Below are 24,285 nucleotides of genomic sequence, written 5' to 3'. Positions count from 1 at the left end.
TTTCAAACAGTTATTGGATAGGCACATGGAGCACACCAGAATGATAGGGAATGGGATAGCTTGATCTTGGGTTTGGATATAGCTCAGCACAACAACGAGGGCCAAAGGGCCTGTACTTTGCTGTACTGTTCTATGTTCTAAGTTTGAGCCACTTGTTTGGCATTTTTGAAGACTATCACTTATTTACAATGAATGGAAGCAAATTAAATCTCTCTTCTTTCTTGCCTTGGATATTTCTAATGGTGATGGACTAACTATAAAAACCCTCACAACAATAAACTTTCCAACAACTTTCTTTCCAAATTATTTACTTCAAATATAATTGTTTAGGAGGCAAGTTCCAATAAGCACTGTAATTAGTACAAGACTAGCTGTATAATAGCTTACCTCTGCAACTTTAGCTGGTGCAATGTTTCCTTCATATGGGCATCCTATTGCACAAGACACATACCTGTTGTTTGAACAGTAAAAAACAGTGTTTTGTTTTGTTTCTTTTATTGCTACAATCTGTTGAATTGCCACTGAACAAAATGCTGATTCATCAAAAAGATCAAAACAGAAATTCAAATAATGATTTGACATACTTCATGATCATATTAAGTTCTTCTTTGTTAGAACTTTTGAACTCTGAATTGCCACTGAACAAAATGCTGATTCATCATAAAGATCAAAGCAGAAACTCATATAATGATTTGACATACTTCATGATCATATTAAGTTTTTCTTTGTTAGAACTTTTGAACTCTGATAGCAATGCATAACATCATTTCAAGGGGCAGGGAATAGGGATTATATTACTTTCAAATTATCTCAGGTTATTGTTTAGAATCAAGAAACTTATTTTGTTATTGTAATATAGAACTGCACAACCATTTTAAGGATTCTCTCCCAAAAGTAAATTGACCAAAGGAAAATGTAGTATATTCTTCCAGGTTTATTCAAACTGTTTATATGAACGCTCTGCAATTAATTTTATGTAGGTTTGTGAATGGATCTCGCAAATTACATTTTGAAGTGTATGGGTATCCCTCTCCCATATTTCATTACAATCTAAAATTATAGTCTGATTTTTAATCATATTTTCTCCTCAGCATGTAACTTGAACTCATGTGAATCTTCGTACCAACAGATGCTGTCGACCATTACTACAAGTAATCTGATTCTAGGTGAGGCCACGACACAAACCATAAGACAGAATCTGTTCAGGACTCATCATCATATTAACTTCTGTAAGGACTTTAAGCTTTGAATGATTAGTGGGGAGTAACAAGCGCACCACACAAGAGCCAGCCAGTGACCATCTCCAACAAGACAGAATCTAAACATCTCTCCTTGACATTCAATGGCATTAACAATGTTAAATTTTCTACCGTCAATATCCTTGGAGTGCCTGTTGACCAGAAATTTAAATGGATTAACTATATAAATACTGTGATTAGATAGGCAAGTCAGAGGCTGGGAATTCTGTGGTGAGTTCTACTGGGCATTTTTGACCTCCTGACTCTCCAAAGTCTGTCCACTATCTACAATGTGGAGGTGCCAGTGTTGAACTGGGGTAAACACAGTAAGAAGTCTCACAACGCCAGGTTAAAGTCCAACAGGTTTATTTGGTAGCACAAGCTACTAGCTTTCGGAGCGCTGCCCCTTAATCAGGTAAGTGGGAGTCCTGTTCACCAACAGGGCATATAAAGACACAAACTCAATTTACAAAATAATGGTTGCAATGCGAGTCTTTACAGGTAATCAAGTCTTAAAGGTACAGACAATGTGAGTGAAGAGAGGGTTAAGCACAGGTTAATGAGATCTGTATTGTCTCCAGCCAGGACAGTCGGTGAAATTTTGCAAGCCCAGGCGAGTTGTTGGGGTTACAGATAACGTAATGGGTGAACCCAAGATCCCGGTTGAGGCTGTCCTCATGTGTGCGGAACTTGGCTATCAGTCTCTGCTCAGCGACTCTGCGTTGTCATGTGTCATGAAGGCCACCTTGGAGAACGCTTACCCGAAGATCAGAGGTTGACTGCCCGTGACCGCTGAAGTGTTACCCAACAGGAAGAGAACACTCTTGCCTGGTGATTGTCGAGCAGTCTCCGCATGATACTAATAAATAAACTTTAAACATTCATGAAGGTTATAAACTACGCAAGTTATTGAAGGTGGTAGAATTCACCCACAAAAGATGATTTTTAAAAATCTAAACTATTGTTATAGACCTTGAAAGAATATCAACAAGACACTACTTGAAGGGAAATGTGTCTCATGATCCAGTCTTAGTTTCCTTTTCTCTTGGTGTAGAGCATGGTGGATGAGATTTTCCAGCCCCTCTTGCTAGCAAGATCTTCCGGTCCTACTGAAGCCAATGGAGATTTAAATTGGTTGCCATGGGGAATCCTGCCACAGCAGGGCTGGGAAGTCTCTGTTGTGTTCAAGCTTCCTACCAATGTATAACTGTTCTCATTTGCCTAGTCTGAATAAACAAACGCATAACGTGTTTACTCAATCCCAAAGATTGGTACATGGATCATAGATCATAGAATCTATGGCACAGAGACTGGCCCTTCAGCCCAAACTGGTCCATGCCGACCAAAATGCCTCTCTTAGCTAACCCCATTTGCCTGAATTTTGTACATATCACTCTAAATATTTTCTATCCACATACCCGTCCAAATGCCTTTTAAATGTTGCCAATGTCCCTGCCTCAACCACTTCCTCTGGCAACTCATTCCACACACGTACCACCCTCTGTGTAAAATAAAAAGTTGCTCCTCAAGTTCCCATTAATTCTTTCCCCTCTTAACATAGAACATTACAGCACAGTACAGGCCCTTCGGTCCTCAATGTTGCGCCGAGCTATGTCCAATCCCAAGATCAAGCGATCCCCTCACTATAATTCTTGAGTGCTCCATGTGCCTATCCAATAACCGCTTGAAAGTTCCTAAAATGTCCAACTCCACTATCACAGCAGGCAGTCTATTCCACACCCCAACCACTGTCTGAGTGAAGAATCTACCTCGTATATCCCTCCTATTTCTCCCACCATGAACTTTATAGCTATGCCCCCTAGTAACAGCTACATCCACTCGAGGAAATAGTCTCTGCACGTCCACCCTATCTATCCCTCTCATCATCTTATAGACCTCTATTAAGTCGCCTCTCATCCTCCTCCGCTCCAAAGAGAAAAGCCCCAGCTCCCTCAACCTTTCCTCATAAGACCTAACCCCCAAACCAGGCAGCATCCTGGTAAATCTTCTCTGCACTCTCTCCAATGCTTCCACATCCTTTTATAGTGAGGTGACCAGAACTGAACACGATATTCCAAATGTGGCCTCACCAATGTCTGGCACAGTTGCAGCATAACCCCACCACTCTTAAACTCAAACCCCCTGTTAATAAATGCTAACACACTATAAGCCTTCTTCACGGCCCTATCCAATTGAGTGGCAACCTTCTGAGATCTGTGGATACGAACCCCAGGATCTCTCTGTTCCTCCAGATTCCTTAGAACATAAGAACATAAGAAATAGGAGTAGGAGTAGGCCATCTAGCCCTCGAGCCTGCCCCGCCATTCAATAAGATCATGGCTGATCTGTCGTGGCTCAGTTCCACATTCCCGCCCTCTCCCCATAACCCTTAATCCCCTCGCTTATCAAAAACCCATCAACCCGTGTCTTAAAAATATTTAGCAAGGCAGCCTCCACCACTTCAACAGGCAGAGAATTCCAGAGATTCACCACCCTTTGAGTGAAGAAGTTCCTCCTCAACTCCGTTCTAAACCGCCCCCCCCCTTTATCTTGAGGCTGTGCCCCCCCAGTCCTACTGTCCTTTCTGAGCGGGAAGAGTCTCTCCACCTCTATCCTATCCATCCCATTCATCATCTTATATGTCTCAATGAGATCTCCCCTCATTCTTCTAAACTCTAACGAGTACAAGCCTAGTTTATTCAGCCTCTCCTCATAGCTCAACCCCCTCAACTCCGGAATCAGCCTGCTGTTGACCCTGTAATCCGCCTTCAAGTTTGTCTGACCAAAATGAATCACCTCATCAGGGTTAAACTCCATCTGCCACTTTTCTGCCCAGCTCTGTATCCTATCAATGTCTTTTTGCAGCCTGCAAGAGCCCTCCACCTCATCCACTATTCCACCAATCTTGGTGTCATCAGCAAATTTACTAACCCACCCTTCAGCCCCCTCTTCCAAATCATTGATAAAAATCACAAATAACAGAGGACCCAGCACTGACCCCTGTGGTACACTGCTGATAACGGGCCTCCAGTCTGAAAATTTTCCCTCCACCACTACCCTCTGTTTTCTATGATACAGCCAGTTACTTATCCAATTGGCCAAATTTCCTTCTATCCCACACCTCCTTATCTTCTTCAATGAGCCTACCATGGGGAACCTTATCATATGCCTTACTAAAATCCATGTGTACGACATCAACTATTCTACCTTCGTCCACACACATAGTTACCGCCTAAAAGAATTCAATCAAATTTGTGAGGCAGGACTTACCCCTCACAAAACCGTGCTGACTATCCTGGATTAAACTGAATCTTTCCAAGTGGTTATAAATTCTATCTCTCAGGACCCTTTCCGTTAACTTACCGACCACTGAAGTAAGACTAACTGGCCTATAATTACCAGGATCATTCCTATTTCCTTTCTTGAAGAGAGGAACAACATTTGCCACTCTCCAGTCCTCTGGCACAATCCCTGTGAACAGTGACGACTCAAAGATCAAAGCTAAAGGCTCCACAATCTCATCCCTTGCCTCTCAATGTATCCTAGGATGTATCCCATCTGGCCCAGAGGACTTATCCACCCTCAGGTTTTTCAAAATTGCTAATACATCTTCCTCAGAACATCTACCTCCTCCATTCTATCAGCCTGTATCACGCACTCATCGTCAAAAACATGGCCCCTCTCCTTAGTGAACACTGAAGAAAAGTATTCATTCAACGCCTCACCTATCTCTTCTGACTCCATGCACAAGTTCCCACCATCCTTAATTGGCCCTCACCTCACCCTGGTCATTCTTTTATTTCTCACATAAGAGTAAAAAGCCTTGGGGTTTTCTTTTATCCGACCCACCAAGGACTTCTCATGCCCCCTCCTAGCTCTCCTAAGCCCTTTCTTTAAGTCATTCCAAGCTACCTTGTAATACTTAAGCGACCCAACTGAACCTTGTTTTTTCATCCTTACATCTGCTTCCTTTTCCCTCTTAACAAGACATTCAATCTCCTTTCTGAACCATGGTTCCCTCACTTGGCTATTTTCTGCCTGCCTGCCAGGGACATACGTCTCATGGACATGCAGTATTTGTTCCTTGAAAAAGCTCCACTTTTCGTTTGTGCCCATACCTGACAGTTTCTGCTCCTAGACCTGAACCTATGCCTTCCAGTTCTCGATTCTCCAATCCTGAGAAAAAGACTGAGTGCATTCACCCTACTCATGCATCCCACAATCTTACACACCTCTACAAGATCACCCCTCAGTCTCCTACATTCCAAAGAATAAAGTCCTAGCCTGTCCAATCTCTCCCTATAGCTAGTCCCTTGAGTCCTTGCAACATCCTTGTAAACGTTTCTGCACTCTCTCCAGTTTAATAGCATCTTTCCTATAGCAAGACGACCAAAATCGAACACAATAGAAATAGTCAGCATGGTTTTGTAGCAGGTAGGTCGTGCCTTACTAACCTTATTGAGTTTTTTGAGAAGGTGACCAAAGAGGTGGATGGGGGTAAGGCAGTTGACGTGGTATACATGGATTTTAGTAAGGCGTTCGATAAGGTTCACCATGGTAGGCTTCTGCAGAAAATGCAGATGTATGGGATTGTGGGTAATCTAGGAAGTTGGATCAGGAATTGGCTATCAGATAGGAGACAGAGGGTGGTGGTGGATGGTAAATATTCATCATGGAGTGCAGTTACGAGTGGTGTGCCTCAGGGATCTGTTTTGGGGCCACTGTTGTTTGTAATTTTTATTAATGATCTGGATGAGGGTATAGTTGGGTGGATTAGTAAATTTGCTGATGACACCAAAGTTGGAGGTGTGGTAGATTGTGAGGAAGGGTGTCATAGTCTGCAGGGAGACTTAGATAGGTTGCAGAGCTGGGCCGAGAGGTGGCGGATGGAATTTAATGCGGAGAAGTGTGAGGTAATTCACTTTGGTAGGAGCAACAGATGTGTCGAGTATAGGGCTAACGGGAGGACTTTGAATAGTGTGGATGAACAGAGGGATCTAGGTGTGTGTGTACATAGATCCCTGAAAGTTGGGAATCAAGTAGATAAGGTTGTCAAGAAGGCGTACGGTGTCTTGGCGTTTATTGGTAGGGGGATTGAATTTAGGAGTCGCAGTGTAATGTTGCAACTGTACACTACTCTAGTGCGGCCGCACTTGGAGTACTGTGTGCAGTTCTGGTCCCCGCATTACAAGAAGGATGTGGAGGCGTTGGAGAGGGTGCAGAGGAGGTTTACTAGGATGTTGCCTGGTATGGTGGGGAGGTCCTATGAGGAGAGACTGAGGGATCTAGGGTTGTTTTCGTTGGAAAGAAGGCGGCTAAGAGGGGATCTTATTGAAACATATAAGATGATTAGAGGTTTAGATAGGGTGGATAGTGATAGCCTTTTTCCTCGGATGGAGAAAGCTAGCACGAGGGGGCATGGCTTTAAATTAAGGGGGGGTAGCTACAGGACGGATGTCAGGGGTAGGTTCTTTACCCAGCGGGTGGTGAGGGATTGGAATGCCCTGCCTGCTGCAGTTGTAAATGCGTCTAGTTTGGGGGCGTTTAAGAGATCTCTGGATAGGTTTATGGACGAAAAGGGATTGGTATAGGCTAGTGGGTCATTGTTTTTGTAACTGGTCGGCGCAACATCGTGGGCCGAAGGGCCTGTTCTGCGCTGTAATGTTCTATGTTCTATGTTCTATGTTCTAATACTTCAGATGCGGCCTCACCAACATCCTATCCAACTCAACATAACTTCCCAACTTCTATACTCAATGCCCTGACTGATGAAGGTTAGTTTGCCAAAAGCCTTCCTCACTTCTCTATCTACCTGTGACTCCACCTTCAGAGAACCATGCAGCTGAACTCCAAGGTCTTTCTGTCCCACAACACTCCCTAAGGTTCCCATTCACCATGAAAGTCCTACCTTGATTTGACTTTCCAAATTGCAACACCTCAAGCTTATCTGTATCGAACTCCATTTGCCATTTCTCAGCCCACTTCCCCAGCTGATCAAGGTCCTGCTGCAATTTTTGATAACCTTTCTCACTGTCTCCAATACCACCTACTTCAGTGTCATCTGCAAACTTACTGATCATGCCTTGTACATTCTTATCCAAATTGTTGATGTAGACAACAAACAGCAATGAGCCCTGAAGCACACCACTAGTCACAGCCTCCAGTCTGACAAGCATTCTTGAACCATTACCCTCTGTCTCCTGCCACCAAGCCAATTGTATATCCAATTTGCCAGCTCTTCCTGGATTTCATATGATCTATCTTCCAGAGCAGCCTACCATGTGGAACTTTGTCCAAGGCGTTACTGAAGTCCATATAGACTGCATCTACAGTCCTGCCCTCATAAACATTCCTAGTCATTTCATCAAAGAACGCTAACAAATTTGTAAGGCATGATGTCCAATGCAAAAAGCCATGCTGACTAGTCCAATCAAACCATTTCCAAATGCCTGTATATCTTATCCCTCAGGATCCTCTCTAGTTACTTACCCACCACAGATGTTAGGCTTACCGGTAATTATTGTACTTATTGTATTTACTGCTTTAAGAATTGTGAGGGAGTGATTATCAGGCAGTTGTGGCCCATCAGCTTTAAATCAGCGCCAAGTTTAAAAGGAGGCCTGGTGTAGATAGCGGGCAGCGTCGGAGCGGGCAGCGGAGTGAGAGGGAAGCAGAGTGAGCTATTAGGGCTTAATATCAAAAAGGGCTGGAAGGTAAAAAGGCCAGGTGGAAAGAACAAGGAAAAAAAAAAAAAATTTTTTTTTCAAAACTACTACAGCAAAAAACAAGGAAAATATTTTTTCCCACAACAAATTATATTGAATAATGGAGGGGCATGTGATGTGCGGTTCCTGTATGATGTGGGAACTGGTGGACCCCAGGGTCCTTCCCAGTGGCCATGTCTGCAGTAAGTGCAGGTTGCTGGAGGAGCTCCAGCTCAAGGTGGATGAGCTGGCCTCTGAGCTACAGACACTGAGGCTCATCAGGGGGAGAGAGGGTGTCATTGTCAATGGGGTGCAAGTGACATCCACCCCCCCTAGACTGTCTAAATCTAAGGGTCAGGAACAAAAGGGGGCTGCTGGGAGGAGGAAGGGGGGTGAGGAGCGGAGGCCTCAGCCTCTTAATCTGCATAACAGGTTTGAGGTTCTTGCTTCCAGTCTGGAAGAGGACGAGGCAGGTGAGGTTGGTGAGCAAACTGCACACGGTACAGTGATGCAGCAGGACATAGGCAAAGAGAAGGGGAAAAGGAACGTAGTAGTGATTGGAGATAGTGGGGTGAAGGGTATTGACACTGTCCTTTGTCACAATGACAAAGTGCACAGAAGGGTGTGTTGTCTGCCTGGTGCTCGGGTACAGGATGTCGCAGCTGGGCTGCAGAGGAATCTGGAGTGGGAGGGTGAGAACCCGGTCGTTGTAGTACATGTGGGTGCCAGCGACGTAGGCAAAGTGCAGACTGAGGATCTGGGGAGGGAGTATGAGAAGCTGGGAATGGAATTAAAAAGTAGAACCGACAAGGTGGTCTTCTCTGGGCTACTGCCTGAACCGAGTGCAGACGGGCGTAGGGTTGACAGGATAAAGGAAGTGAATGGGTGGCTCAGAGATTGGTGTGGGAGGAATGGGATCGAATTTATGGGGCATTGGCACCAGTATTGGGGTAGGTGGGACTTGTTCGGGCAGGATGGGGTTGGTCTGAATCGTGCTGGGACCAGAGTGCTGGCGAATCGAGTAAAGAGAACTGTAGACAGGGCTTTAAACTAATTAGGGGGGGGGAGGGTGCGAGGCTAGGTGATGTTAGGAGGTCTACAGTTAAGGATAGGGTACAGGTAAGGGAAGAGGCTGAGGATGTCCCAAGTGGTGGCGTTACGGCAAATAGGGTCCAGAAGAAGGCTGGGATGAAAGCGCTTTATCTGAATGCACGAAGCATTCGGAATAAAGTGGATGAGCTGGTGGCGCAGATCGACACAAATGGATACGATCTGGTGGCCATTACAGAGACATGGCTGCAAGGTGACAGGGACTGGGAGATGAATGTACAGGGCTATCAAGTGTTTAGGAAGGATAGGCAGGAGGAAAGAGGGGGTGGCGTAGCTCTGCTGATTAAGGATAGTATCAAGGTGGTAGCAAGGGATGATATCGGAGCCAAAGAGCAGAAAGTGGAATCGTTGTGGGTGGAGATTAGGAACAGCAAAGGGAGGAAGACGCTGGTGGGTGTCGTCTATAGGCCCCCGAATAATGATCTGGAGGTGGGGCGGGCTGTTAACGCGCAAATAAGTGCGGCGTGTAGGAATGGGACGGCAGTAGTTATGGGGGATTTCAATCTGCATATTGATTGGTCGACCCATGTTGGACGAGGTGGGCTCGAGGAGGAGTTCTTGGAATGCTGCCGGGATAGTTTCCTGGAACAGTGTGTGTTGGAGCCGACGAGGGAGCGAGCTATCTTGGATCTGGTGCTATGTAATGAGGCGGGTAGAATTAGGGACCTTGAGGTGAAGGATCCTCTTGGAGAGAGTGATCATTGTATGGTGGAGTTTCTGTTGCAGATGGAGGAGGAGAAAGTGGGTTCCCGGACACGTGTCCTTTGTTTGAATAGAGGGGAGTATGGTAGGATGAGAGAAGAATTGGCGAATGTGGACTGGGGGAGTGCGTTGGAAGGTAGGTCTGCTGAGGAGCAGTGGAGGATCTTTAAGGAGATCTTTCTTGGTGCTCAGCAGAAATTTATTCCGATGGTCAAAAAGGACAGTAGGAAGAGAGGTAATAAGCCGTGGATAACGAAGGAGGTGAAGGAAAGTGTTAAATTAAAAGCGGAGGAATTTAGAGTAGCTAAGAGCAGTGGGCGAGAAGAGGATTGGGAAAGGTTTAAATGTCAACAAAGATTGACAAAAAAGTTGATAAAGGAGGGTAGAAGAAGCTATGAAGCTGGGCTAGCACTTAATATAAAAAAGGATAGCAAGAGTTTTTATAAATATATAAAAAGGAAGAGGCTGGCTAGGGTGAACGTTGGTCCCTTAGCGGATGAGAAAGGGGACCTAGTGGTAGGGGATGGGGATATGGCTAAGGTCTTGAATAACTTTTTTGTTTCTGTCTTCACGGAGGAGGACGTGAATAATTTGCCGGGTGTTAGCGATGGAAAGGTGGTAGGACTGGAGGGTCTTAATGACATTACTGTTACTAGAGAGGTGGTGCGCGACAGACTGGAGGGGCTGATTGTGGACAAGTCCCCAGGACCGGATGGAATGCATCCGAGGGTTCTGAAAGAAATGGCGGAGGTGATAGTGGATGCCTTGGTGGTTATTTTCCAGACGTCGCTGGATTCCGGGGAAGTGCCGGAGGATTGGAAAACGGCTAATGTTACGCCGTTGTTTAAGAAGGGTGCCAGGCAAAAGGCGGGGAATTACAGGCCGGTTAGTTTAACGTCTGTGGTAGGTAAAATGTTAGAATCCGTCATTAAGGAGGAAATTGCGAGGCATCTTGAAGGGAATTGCTTGATAGAGCAGACGCAACACGGTTTCATTAAAGGGAAGTCGTGTCTGACAAATTTACTGGAGTTCTATGAGGATGTGTCTAGGGCGGTGGATAGAGGAGAGCCGGTGGATGTGGTCTTTCTGGATTTTCAGAAGGCGTTTGATAAGGTACCTCACAAGAGGTTACTGCAGAAGGTCAGAGGACATGGAGTTGGGGGTAGGGTGTTAGCGTGGATAGAGGATTGGTTGTCAAATAGGAGGCAGAGAGTGGGGGTCAATGGGTGCTATTCGGATTGGCGGTTGGTGACTAGTGGAGTGCCCCAGGGGTCGGTGCTGGGGCCTCAGCTATTTACCATTTATATAGATGATCTGGAGGAGGGAACCGAGTGTAGGGTGTCGAAATTTGCTGATGACACCAAGATTGGGGGAAAGGCAAATTGTGCGGAGGGTGTGGAGAGTCTGCAGAAGGATCTAGATAGGCTGGGCGAATGGGCCAGGAAATGGCAAATGGAATTTAATGTTGGCAAGTGTGAGGTGGTCCACTTTGGTAGGAAGAATGGTAGGAAGGACTATTACTTACGTGGCGAAAAACTGCAGCAGGCGACAGTGCAGAGGGACCTCGGGGTCCTTGTGCATGAGTCGCAAAAACCCAGCCTGCAGGTGCAGCAGGTGGTCAGGAAGGCGAATGGGATGCTGGCCTTCATAGCGAGGGGGATTGAATATAAAAGTAGGGAGGTCTTGCTGCAGCTGTATAGGGCATTGGTGAGGCCGCAGCTGGAGTACTGTGTGCAGTTTTGGGCGCCGCACCTGCGCAAAGATATTTTGGCCTTGGAGGGAGTGCAGAGGAGGTTTACTAGGCTGATACCGGAGTTGAGGGGGTTGAGCTATGAGGAGAGGCTGAATAAACTAGGCTTGTACTCGTTAGAGTTTAGAAGAATGAGGGGAGATCTCATTGAGACGTATAAGATGATGAATGGGATGGATAGGATAGAGGTGGAAAGACTCTTCCCGCTCAAAAAAGACAGTAGGACTAGGGGGCACAGCCTCAAGATAAAGGGGGGGCAGTTCAGAACCGAGTTGAGGAGGAACTTCTTCACTCAAAGGGTGGTGAATCTCTGGAATTCTCTGCCCGTTGAAGTGGTGGAGGCTGCCTCGCTAAATATTTTTAAGAAGCGGGTTGATGGGTTTTTGATAAGAGAGGGGATTAAGGGTTATGGGGAGAGGGCGGGAAAGTGGAACTGAGCCACGACAGATCAGCCATGATCTTATTGAATGGCGGGGCAGGCTCGAAGGGCCAGATGGCCTACTCCTGCTCCTATTTCTTATGTTCTTATGTTCTTATGTTCTTATAATTCCCAGGTTTTTCTTTGCAGTCCTTCTTAAATAAGGGCATAATAACTTATATCATATATCATCATAATAACACAACATGAACAAGCAATAGAGGCTGCAAACTAGTCATGTTATGCTCTGAACTGTTCTCTTTCAGAGCATTTTAAATTACTGTCATTATTCACTATTTACATGATTTTGTTGATCAAAGACAAACTGCAGAAGTAGAAAAACATTTACCAATTTGGACTCCTTGCCAAAGACACTGCAAGTTAACAATTCAATTTTTAATTCCTAGCCCATCTCCTGTGACAATAATCTCATAATGGAAACTGGAATCAGGCCTGATCTTACTGTGAATTGCTTAACAAGACCTAATGCACAAACCAAGCCAATTCCTTCTTCTACATAAGACACACACTGGCAAAGAGTAATTGTTTGCTACCATTCCAATAATTTTCTAAAAACTGACTTTTTAGAATGTTTCTTTTAAATCTTCAAAATTGTAAATGTTTATTCTGTAAAAATAATTATTTCATGGGCCAACAATTGGAAATTTTAACTCTTCTGTGAATAGAACTATGTTTGTCAACATTATACTATAAATATTTATTTGAGTTAATGCATATATGTTAATTAATGTATAATTAACACCTCTGCATGCAAACATGTAGGCACAGTGGCACAGTGGTTAGCAATGCTGCCTCACAGCACCAGAGACCGGGTCTGACTCCCGACTTGGGTCACTGTCTGTGTGGAGTTTGTACGTTCTCCCCGTGTCTACATGGGTTTCCTCCAGGTGCTCCGTTTCCTCCCACAGTCTGAAAAATGTGCTGGTTAGATGCACTGGCCACACTAAATTCTCCCTTAGCGTACCCATATAGGCAACTCAGGGATTTCCACAGTAACTTCATTGCAGTGTTAATGTAAGCCTACCTGTAACACTAATAAATAAACTTAAATTTAAAAAAAAGAAAAATCTTACCAATAGAATGAGGAAATATGAAGGGATATAGCATCTTTGAAAGTAGCTATTATTCCAGACCCTTCTCAGAGAAGTAAAGGAAATTCTGACCATTACAGTCTGACTCTCTCTGGGCATAGACATGGGGCTGTATTTGCTATTGCTTAAAGAAAGAGAAAAGCATCGACCAAGCAAGTCAGTCAACATGACCTTGGAAAATTATTGGAAAAAAATTTAAGGGACAGTAAAATTTCTGTTTAGAAAGACACAAATAAACCAAGGGCAGTCAGTGTAGATCTGTTAAGGGGAAGTCATGTCTGATGAACTTGATTGATTATTTTTGAGAAGGTAACAAGGAGCACTACTGAGGAAAACACATTTGCTGTAGTCTACATAAATTTTAGCAAGGATAAAAGGTCCCATATGGCAGACAAATCAGTAAATTGAAAGCTCACGGGACCCAAGTGGAAGTGGCAAGTTGGATCCAAAATTGGCTCAGCGACAGGAAGCAGAGGGTAATGGTTGACACATGTTTTTGTGATTGGAAGACTGTTTCCAGTGGGGTTCTGTAGTGCTCAGTTCTATAAGTCCATTATCGTACATGCTATATTCCAATGATTTACACTTCAAGGTAGGGGACATGAGATGTTTGCAGGTGATACAAAAGTTGGCTATATGGTTAACAGCTAGGAAGAAAGTTGTAGATTGCACAAAGTTATCAATGGGTTGATTAAGTGGGTTGAAATGTAGGCAAGAACTGTGAGATTACACACCTGGAGAGTTCAAACAAGGCAAGTGAATACACAATAAATGGTCGGATACTGAGAAGTGTAGGGTAAGTGCATGTTTGCAGATCCCTGAAGGTAGCAGGACAGGTAAGTGAGGTGACAAAGAAGGCATGAGGAATACTTTCTGTTATTGCCCGAAGTATAGCATATAAGAGCAGGGAGGTTATGCTGGAACTGTATAAGAATAGTTAGATTGCAAACAGTTCTGGTAACCACATTACAGGATATGTGATTGCAATAGAGAGACTGCACGACATTATCAAGATGGTGAATTCTAGTCACGAGGAAAGACTGGATAGGCTAAAGTTTTTTTTTAAGAACAGAAATTGAGGGCAGATTGAATTGAAGTGTGTAAAATTAGGATGGGCCTAGATAGAGTGGATAAGAATGACATATTTCCCTGAGCAGAGGTCAATAACCAGAGGACATAGAATTAAAGTAATTGGTAGAAGGATTGGAGAGGAATTGTGAAATGTTTTCACCCAAAGCATGCTCGGGCTCTGGAAGTCACTGCCTGAAAGGGAGTTGTGAAGCTTGACACCATTGGGTGGAATTTTCTGTTTTTCTTTCCAAAGTGTTGTTTTGGGTGGGAAAAGCCAAGTGCTGCCTTGCCAACTTTTCCCACCATGTTTTCAATTTAACTGCTTTTGAGAAAAAAAATGCAAGGGGCAAGCCCCACAATGCCATGCAGAGTCCTCCCTGATTTAAAAAAATGAGAACGGGGTACACTCCTCCATAGACATGGAAATCCCTTCCCATTGACATGGACCCTTCCACCCCACCCCACACCCACAACTACCACCAACACATAACTCCCCCCTCAGTACTGCTGGGGCCTCTTAGACACTGCACTCTGCACTGCCTGGACAGTATTGCCCGAGAAATGCCAGGGTACTTACTGCCCATGCACGACCCCCCCCCCCCACCCCCCCGAGGTCTGTATTCACCTGTGAGCCTCTGTAGGTTCTGCTCGCCTGGTGCACATAATGGGGGACTGTTGTGATTCACGTTGGCATGCCAACACACCCACATGAATGTAGCATTTAACATTGGGGGGAGCATTCAAGCGGGCATAAACACCTTATGTGCATAGTCAATTAGAAGTAAATAGGGATCACAACTTTTAAAGTCAGGTTATGTCATTGGAGGGTGGAGCGATACAACAGAGTGGGAAATCCCTCCAGAGTAAACTCCATTTAGAATCTTCCACTCAATTGTCCATTCCCCCTGCCATTCCTGGCCCAAAAACAGAGGTGGAAAATCCCCCCCATTGTCTTTAATCCCAATCACAAACTCTATTTCATCATCACTGACTTCATCCCTTTCCCTGGCAACTTACTGAGACTGCGCCAGACTATTCACAATCCTAGTGTCTTATTTGATCCTGAGGTGATCTTTTTACCACATTTGTGTGTTGTCACTATGGTTGTCCATATCCCACTCCATAATATAACTACTATCTTAACTTGTCCAAGGTCCTCAGCTGCTAAAATGCTAATTCATCCCTTGTTATCTCCACATTTGATTATTCAACACACACTAGGGTGGCCTTCCACATTCTACCTTCCTGAATTTGTGGTTATCCAAAGTTTTCTGCTGGTGCCCTAATAAGCACAAAATCCTATTCTTCCATCACCCCTGCACCCGCTGACGTATAAAGGCTCCAAGTTAAGCAATGCCTTAATTCTAAAATGTGTTCAGATCTCTTCATGACCTCATGTCTCCCAATCTCTGTAATCTTCTCCAGACCTAAATAAATCTGAAATAATCTGCATTCATCCAATTATGGTCTCTCCAGCATGCCTGATTCTAATTGTTTCACATTGGTGCCTTACATGCAGCTGCCAAGACCTTAAGTTCTTGAATTCCCTGCATAAAACTCTCCAGCCTCATTTTTCCCCTTTCAGACACTCCTTAAAACCCAAATCATTTGGTCATCTGCCCAATGTCTACTTACGGGTCACATACTTGTTTATATTGCATATGTGAAGCCCTTGGGGTGCATTATTACTTTTAAAGGTCTATAAATACAAATTGTTGTGGTAGAGACAGAAATATTTAAAAAGTACTTGGAAGTGGACTTTATGTGCTGTAAACCTACAAGGTCACGGACCCAGATCTGGAAAGTGGAATTAGACAGGATGGCTATTTCACGTCCAGCACAGACTCAATAGGCCAAATAGCCTTCTTATATACGGCAAATTGCATCTTGTGGAAAGATCGCAATTATGTAACACCCTCAGGTGGGATTTTCTCCCCCGCAGTGTACTTTCTAGCGGCAGAGCTGGCCCGCTATTGGCCAGCAGCAGGATCTTCTGGTCCCGCTGATGTATACAGAGTTTTGCGAGCCCCGTACCCTTTATTGCTGGGAATATGCTGCAGGGGAGGGTCATCATCGGCAGGACCAGAAAATTCTGGCAGCAAGAAGGACCGGAAAATTTCAGCCCTCGTTGTTTTCAGTGAACAGAATCTATCCTAATATGCAGCACCTTTACTGATGTTTTATAGACATTTTCAACTTCAATACAAATATGAAGCTTCACAATACCTTAGTTATTCCCAGAAGCCCATCAATGTTTCAGGAATATTTGTCTCTAAGAAACACAATTCAAGAGCTGCATTTCACAAACTGCATTCAAAACTGTGCCATCAAAATTGCAATCAATTCATAACTACAAATGGTTATGCTCCACTTAAAACTATGCAAGGTTGAATAAAAATTAAAACGGCATATATGGTGAAGTTTGTGCAGATGTCAGGTCACAACCGAGATCATTTTTAAAGGCAATCAAAAGTGTAAAATATTCCAATAATATCTCACTCATTACAGCTTAAAATAATTCCAAATTTTCCAAAATTGAAAGCACAATGAGCAGTTTATTTTTTAAATGACAAACAGCGTGATCTAAAAATGTTGTGCATTACCAAAAGGTCATCTCCAGATTTGTTTACTCTGTGTCTTCCTGGTATTCAGCTTCACTGTTTATTTAAGATGCTTTATTAACACAAGCGTTTGTTTAAATACTGTTCATCTGATTACAAACTTGTCTCAAGAAGGACTGATAAGGTCTTTCCAGACAGATCAAATGCACATAAACATCGACCATGTATTAACAAACTGCACATTTTAACAATTGACAATTTGTAGATAAAACTCAGCCAGATGTGGCAAAGCTGGGTAACAGTATACAGTTTATGACTGCGAAAATTCAACAATTATTTGGCGTTGTATTCAAGACAGATAGACACAGATGTTATCCATCTTTACTTGCTCTGTGATTCTTTTACAGTTGGGATCAGTCAACTCCAGATTTTGCACAGTTTTAAAAGTGTCTTTGGTCACTTTTGTGATTGGTCTTTCAGATTTCTCTACTCTCCTATTCTGCATAGCGTTCTTCAATCTTGTTGAGGTTCAGTTCTACAACTGCCTGCAGACATGGTCATTCTTGGGATGCGTAGGTTAGAAGGATTAGTGGGTATAATATGTAGGGATATAGGGGTAGGGCCTGGGTGGGATTGCGTTCGGTGCAGACTCGAAGGGCCTCTTTCTGCACTGTAGGGTTCTATGATCTATGATCTTCATCTGCTAACCGAGACCGTGAGGGCTGAATTTTAACCCAGAGGAATTCTGGGATGCTACAACCCAGAGCAATACCGGCACATCAGGAACTTGAGCACTAAAGGATGCACATACACAATCCTCTCAAGGGAGGCGGGTTGCCAGTTCCCATTAGTTAACTGCTCAATTAAAGCAATAATGTTCCACATGCTTCTGACTTTTAATATTTGATCCAGGAGATTCTCAGGCATCCTGAAACTGGCCAGTGAAACCAAGGCAAGTACACACCACCAAGTAAAGTGGATGAATCAACCTCTGAGAAGCATGTCAATAATTAATATTCATATCAGTTTTCTTACCAGTATGGTGTGCAGATTGTCCCTTTAAAGGTCAAGCTGAGAGTCACATGATCTGGGAAACCAATCAGAGATCAGGAAGAGGGGAATCACCCTGGTAAGTGTGGCCTTCTGTATTCAGAGTCCTCTCAGGAGCTGATTGCAGCCATGAGGCTGCAAGTCTCTGGATAGTTTCACGCTGCAAATAAATGAGTTGCTCTTTTCCTAAACTGATGAATGAACATTTTTACATCTGGTGACAAGGATAAAAATGATCCTCAAACTGTGAGTATCCAGTTTACATTGAAGTTGAGTGCGGCCGAGAAAAGAAAAGGCCACTTACCAAGATGCCCCTCTTTGGACAGATAGATTTATTTGACTCCTCTGCAGAGGACTGGATACAATACATAGAGCTCCTTGGGTATTACATCCAAGTGAAAGAAATAAGGGAGGAGGCAAAGCGTAAGGCAATCCTCCTGTCTGTGTGTGTGTGGAACCCAAACTTATAATCTCATTCATAGTCTTGCAGCCCCAACTGTGCCTGCCTCCAAATCATTCAGTGGAGTTGGTGAAGTCACATTTCCGGCCTAAACCATCTGTCATATTCCAGAGACTCATGTTTAATTCAAGGGGGAGAGCCTGCGGTGAAACTGTTGCGATTTAAATCACTAAATTGAAACAGGCATAGGAGTATTGTGATTGAATGATACGTTACAGGGCAGATTAGTCTGCAGGGTGAATAACAAGGCGATTCAATGTTGATTACTTACAGACGTTGATATAAATTTTAAACAAGCAATAAATAAAGCACAGGCAATGGCTGACAAAGCTGCATAGGAATTACAGAGCATGCAAAATGTTCACCCGGTAGGGCAGTCAGTACTGGCACCAAAACCAAAGAAGTAGCGGGAAATTAGTTTAGCCACAAAGACAAGAGGATTTAGAAAAGGCAATCAGGAAAGTTTGAAGTTAAATGTTATTTATGTGGAGGAAACCACTTCCCCCCGCTCCTCCCCCCCACCCCCCCACCCCCCAAAAAATCATGCAGGTATAAGGAGGCTACGTGTAATTTTTTTTTGTCATGATGTGGAGATGCTGGCGTTGGACTGGGGTAAACACAGTAAGAAGTCTCACAACACCAGGTTAAAGTCCAACAGGTTTATTTGGTAGCAAATGCCACTAGCTTTTGGAGTGCTGTCCCTTCGTCAGGTGACACTTTTTGTGTCATAGGAGATGCCACTTAAGGCATAGGTGCAGAGCCAAGTCTAATCCACCAAGTAACCAATTAAATAATGCATCACCATTATGTAATGTGGAAGAGTCTAGCACCAATGATTTAAATATTCATTCCCTATTTAATATAAAAGGGGGAAAGGTAGCCCTACGACGTTGTGGGTAAATAGCAAGCCTCTTAGGATGGAAATTAATACAGAGGCATCAGGTACTGTGATAGGCGAGCATACATATCAGTACTTCACAGAAGAAGTTCAACCATTGAACTTTAAGAGTACTGCAGCCAGTTTAACAACTTGTACTGAAGAAGTAATAAAAGTAATGGGCACTGTAATGGTACTTGTAAGCTGTGAGCAACAGTGTGTCCAACTCCCACTGATCGTAGTGATAGGTGAAAGACCAAGCCTTCTCGGCTATGATTTGGCTTAAGAAAATAAAGTTAAATTGGATCGAGATTTTCAGAATGCAGGCAGGACTGATCAAATTGATAAAGAAATACGAAAGCATCTTCAAAGATAAATTAGGCAAAATAAAAGGCCTGCAAGCGAAGATCTACGTGGACCCAGAGGTGGCCCCTTGATTCTTTAGAGTGAGACCAGTACCATATGCTTTACAGGAGTAAGTAGATAGTGCATTAAAGTAATTGGGAATTATCCAGCCAGTTCAGTTCTTGGAATGAGCAGTACCTGTAGTTCCCGCATTGAAACCAAACAAGACCATCCGCATTTGTGGTGATTACAGATCATCAGTTAAACAGGCTGCCAAATTGGATGAGTATTCAATCCCAAAGTTTGAAGGCCTGTATGCAAGGCTGGCTGGAGGTCAATCTTATACAAAGCTGGATGCGAGTCACGCACAGCAGCAGCTGGCAAAAATGCATGCCAGACCCTACCTTCCACTAAGCCCCGAATTCTCTCATCCCCAGCAATTTCAAGCTGCAGCAGTTCAAGAAGAATACCCACTACTATCACCTCAGTAACCAGGGATAGGCAATGATGGGTGGGCAGTGATGTCCATATCTTAAAAATTAATTTTAAAATATGAAGAAAATGAAATGTCCTTTGAAACTGTACTTTCTTTATGGGAAGGAAATAAGAGAAATGATGAGAGTTCACATGTTTGTCAACTCAGATACTCCCTTCAGAGCAGAGAGGTTAAGGGGAGATTTAACAGATGTGTTTAAGACAATGAAGGGCTTTAATATAAATTGGACAGAATGGTGGGGATGGAAGATGCAGCGAGCTTCGACTGGGCCGGATAATACTGTCAGCAGAATGGGGCTGGAAAATTCCATCCATTGTTTCAGGGGGAAAGAAGGTCAAAGGGCACAGATTTAAGGTGATTAGCAGAAGTGCCAGAGATGATAGAGGGAAGCATTCTTTTAATACAGCAAGTTGCAATCATCTGGAATGGAACTGAAGGTTCAGCAGTAAGCTTCAAAAAGAGAAATAAATACTTGAAAAAAACATTTACAGTGCCACAGATAAAGAGCAGGAGAATGGAACAAGTAGCTAAGTAAAAATTGGCACAGCCACGATGGGCTGAATGGCCAAACCCAAGTATTATTTTCACTTGCAGTAAGGAAGCTGCTTCTAATTTGAGGATGATGGACACAGGGAGGGGCCACAGCGAACATGCTATTCTTAAGCCAGTTTGAGGAAAAGACAATAGAAATACTGGGAACTTGCTCAGCTGCAGTTATAAGCATGGGGACATTAGCGGCAATATTAACTCATTCTTAATGGGAGAGGATTGGGTGGAGGATTAATAATCAAAAATCGAGAATTAGAGAGGCGGGTAGCAAGTGTCCCATCTTGGAGAGACAGGATACTTCAGTATAAAATATTTAAATCAGGCTTGGAGCATGACTGAAATTTAATGTCTGGTTTCCAAGCACTACAAAGCCCAGCAGTAAAATATAGATGAAAGCAGCCAATTTCAGCATTTGTATGCCACGTAAATCACTCTTCAGGAGTCTGGAGAAGGCGTGTTGTCCTCCAGCCCTTCAAACAAACTGTTGGTTACAGTCTTTCCCTCCCTTACTTGTTATCATGAAGCTACCTTACACTGAGCCCTGATCTCTGCCATCCACAGCAATTCCTGATTGTGGATTCCAGTTGCTGTTTTTCTGCCCAACCATGCAAGTTATTTCAGAAACATAGAACAACTACAGTGCAGAAGTCAACACCCATTCTCCGAAAGAGCACCTTACCCAGGCTCACACCCATTCCCATCTTTGTAACACCGTGTATTTATCATGGCCAATCCATCTAAAGCACGCACCTTTGGACTGTGGGTGGAAACTGGAGCACCTGGAGGAAATCCATGCAGAGACAGGGAGAATGTACAAATTCCAGTTACCGAATGCTGGAATCGAACCTGGGTCCCTGGTGCTAAGGCACCAGTATTAACTATGTGCATTGTGCAGTCCAATTTCTATCAAGCCATATAGCAGTGTTCAAGAAGAGTGCCCACTACCAGATTAGAGAGGGACAGTGATGGCTGGACAGTGACACCCATAGCATGTGAATTAATTTTTAAAAATGAGGATAGAATCATACAATGCAGAAGAGGGCCTTCGACCCACTGAGTCTGCACTGACACATGGGAAACACATGACCTCTCACCTAATCCCATTTACCAGCACTTGGCCCACATCCTTGAATGTTACAATACATCAAGTGCTCATCCGGGTACTTTTTAAATGATGTGAGGCAACCCACCTCTAACACCCTCCCCGGCAGCACATTCCAAATTGTCACCATCCTCTGGGTTAAAACACTTTTCCTCACATCTATCTGAACTCCCTGCCCCTCACCTTGAGCATATGTCCCTATGTGACTGACCTTTCAACTAAAGGGTTCAGCTGTTCTGTATCCACTCTGTCCATGCCCCTCACAATCTTGTGCACCTCAATCAGGTTGTCCCGGAGTCTTCTCTGCTCCAACAAAAACAACCCAGTACCATCCAACCTCTCTTCATAACTTATGTTCCATCCCAGTCAGCATCCTAGTGAATCTCCCTCCACCCCATCCAGTGCAATCACATCCTTCCTATAATGTAACGACCAAAACTGCACACAGTAGTCTAGCTGTGGCCACACCAAAATTCTATGCAACTCCAACATGATTTCCCTGCTTTTGTAATCTCTGCTTCCACTGATAAAGGCAAGTGTCCCATATGTTGCTTTCACCACCCTACTAACATGCACTTTTGTCTTCAGAGATCCATGAATAAACACGCCAAGTTCCCTTTGTTTCACAGAACTTCCAAGTGTCACACTGAATACTTTCCTGACAAATTTCCTTCACTCAAAAAATGGGATTGGTTCACACAGGTGCTTAGCAGTATGGCCACAAGTACAAAATATTGTCCCAAGCACTCATACAATTCCAATGAGAGAATTAAAATTAAAGTCTCCTCTGGATACGCAATGATCCTGGCTGACCTGATATTCCTTATACAGGAATAGGTAGAAAACTGTCCGGGCAGATTGGAAATGATCCAATTAATTAATTTTTGTCTGGTGCATCAGAACAATTTTTCAATTAATGCTTAGAGTTTTTACACAGTGTCAAAAACCGACATAACAGTAACAGAGCATGGTACGAATGTTCACCTGAGTAACTTTGATCTTGACTGAAATTGGACGAATGATCAATTGCATATCAAATGTTCAGTCTACATTTCTCTTGATTTTCAATTTCAGTGCCTTCCACAAATGGTGAAGCTTTGAAAATAACTTCAATAAAAAGATCTATTGCCTTCATAAAGTGTGAATTAGAAGATGTCTTACCTGAAAAAGCATATGGATGGTATCCCGTGTAGAGATATTCTCTATAATTGTTATGTAATTAATGAAAGACAAAGAAATTATATCACACTTACCCTCGAACTGGAATGTTGCCATCTTTTGCTGATCTGATAACCTCCTCAAACCGCAGCATGCTTTCCTCAATCGAACAATTAGTGTTGACTTTACTGAACGTTTCTGAGGCTGCTCCAAAAATGGCCACTTCTTTTGCACCTGCTTTAATCTAAGTAAAATAATAAACAGACTACATGGAAGTACAGAGAACAGAAAAACATAAGAAACAGAAGCTGGAGTCAATTAAATGGTTCATTGAGCCTCCTCCACCATTGAGTAAAATCATTGCAACATCAACTCCACCTCACCTGTCTATCTCTGTATGTCAGACTTTTTACTGTGTTTATGCCAGTCCAACGCCGGCATACCCACATCATATCTCTGTACGTTACAGTTCAATAATCTGTTGATTGAGCTTCCACAACAATCTGTATTAAAGAATTACATATACACTCAGGCTAGTAAAGCAGGTATATCCTTAGCCAAAAAGACTAAAACTGTACACAGTATCTGGTTATGACCTACTTAGGCAGATTTTAGCAAGGTGTAAAAGTAATGCATGTTGTGGTGGGAGATTTTAACTTCACCTATATTCATTGGGACTCACTTGGTGCTGAGGGCATGGATGGGGCAGAGTTTGTAAATAGCATCTAGGAGGGTTTCTTAAAACAGTATGTAGATAGTCCAACTAGGGGAGGGGCTATACCGGACCTGATATTGGGGAATGAGCTGTTCAGGTTGTTGACGTTTTGGTAGGGGAGCAGTACAGGAACAGTGACCACAATTCAGTAAGCTTTAAGGTACTGATGGATAAAGATAAGTGTAGTCCACAAGTTAAGGTGCTAAACTGGGGGGAGGCAAATTACAACTACAATGCAGGAACTGAAGAATGTAATTGCGGGCAGATGTTTGAGGGCATATCAACATCTGGCATGTAGGAGGCTTTTATGTGTAAGCTGGTAAAGATTTAGAACCAGCATATTCATGTAAAGATGAAGGATAAGTATGGCAAGTTTTGGGAACCTTGGATAATGAGAGGTAGCGTGAGCCTAGTCAAAGAGAAAAAGGAAGCATTTGTCAAGGCTAGGAAGCGGGGAACACACAAGGCAAGTGTGGAATACAAGAAAAGTAGAAAGAAACTTAAGCAAGAAGTAAGGAGGGCTAAAAGGGGTCACGAAAAAGCAGTGGCCAGCAGGATTAAGGAAAATCCCAAGGCTTTCTATACATATAAAAGGAGAAAGAAGATTGCCAGGGAGAAGGTTGATCCACTCAAGGACAGGGGAGGGAATCTATGCATGGAGACAGAGGAAATGGGTGAGGTATTAACTAAGTACTTTGCATCAGTATTCATCAAGGAGAAGGACTTGGTGGATGATGCATCTGGGAAAGGGTATTTAGATTGTTTGAGTCATATTGAGATCAACAAGGAGGTGGTATTGGGGTTCTTGAGAGACATTAAGGTCCCCAAGGCCTGATGAGATACACCCCAGAATACTGAGAGAGGCAA

At 43.5% G+C, this 24,285-nt stretch overlaps 1 protein-coding gene across 1 annotated transcript in view; it reads right to left on the bottom strand.

Annotated features, from left to right (window-relative positions):
• Nucleotides 1-24,285, bottom strand: part of hmgcll1 (3-hydroxymethyl-3-methylglutaryl-CoA lyase like 1) — a 121,291-nt gene that overhangs the window by 61,625 nt on the left and 35,381 nt on the right. Inside the window, exons 5-6 of the mRNA XM_080193240.1 lie at nt 22,799-22,947; nt 388-451 (exon numbers count right to left, since the gene is read on the bottom strand). Of these exons, the coding sequence (XP_080049366.1) occupies nt 388-451; nt 22,799-22,947 (213 nt within the window). The remainder of the gene's footprint in view (nt 1-387; nt 452-22,798; nt 22,948-24,285) is intronic.

The sequence above is a fragment of the Carcharhinus amblyrhynchos genome, chromosome 7 (genome assembly GCF_965287045.1).
Source record: "Carcharhinus amblyrhynchos chromosome 7, sCarAmb.v2.hapA, whole genome shotgun sequence".
Taxonomy (NCBI): Eukaryota; Metazoa; Chordata; class Chondrichthyes; order Carcharhiniformes; family Carcharhinidae; genus Carcharhinus; species Carcharhinus amblyrhynchos.
Note: the sequence above shows the minus strand (reverse complement) of the source record. Positions and strands in the feature narration are given on the sequence as shown.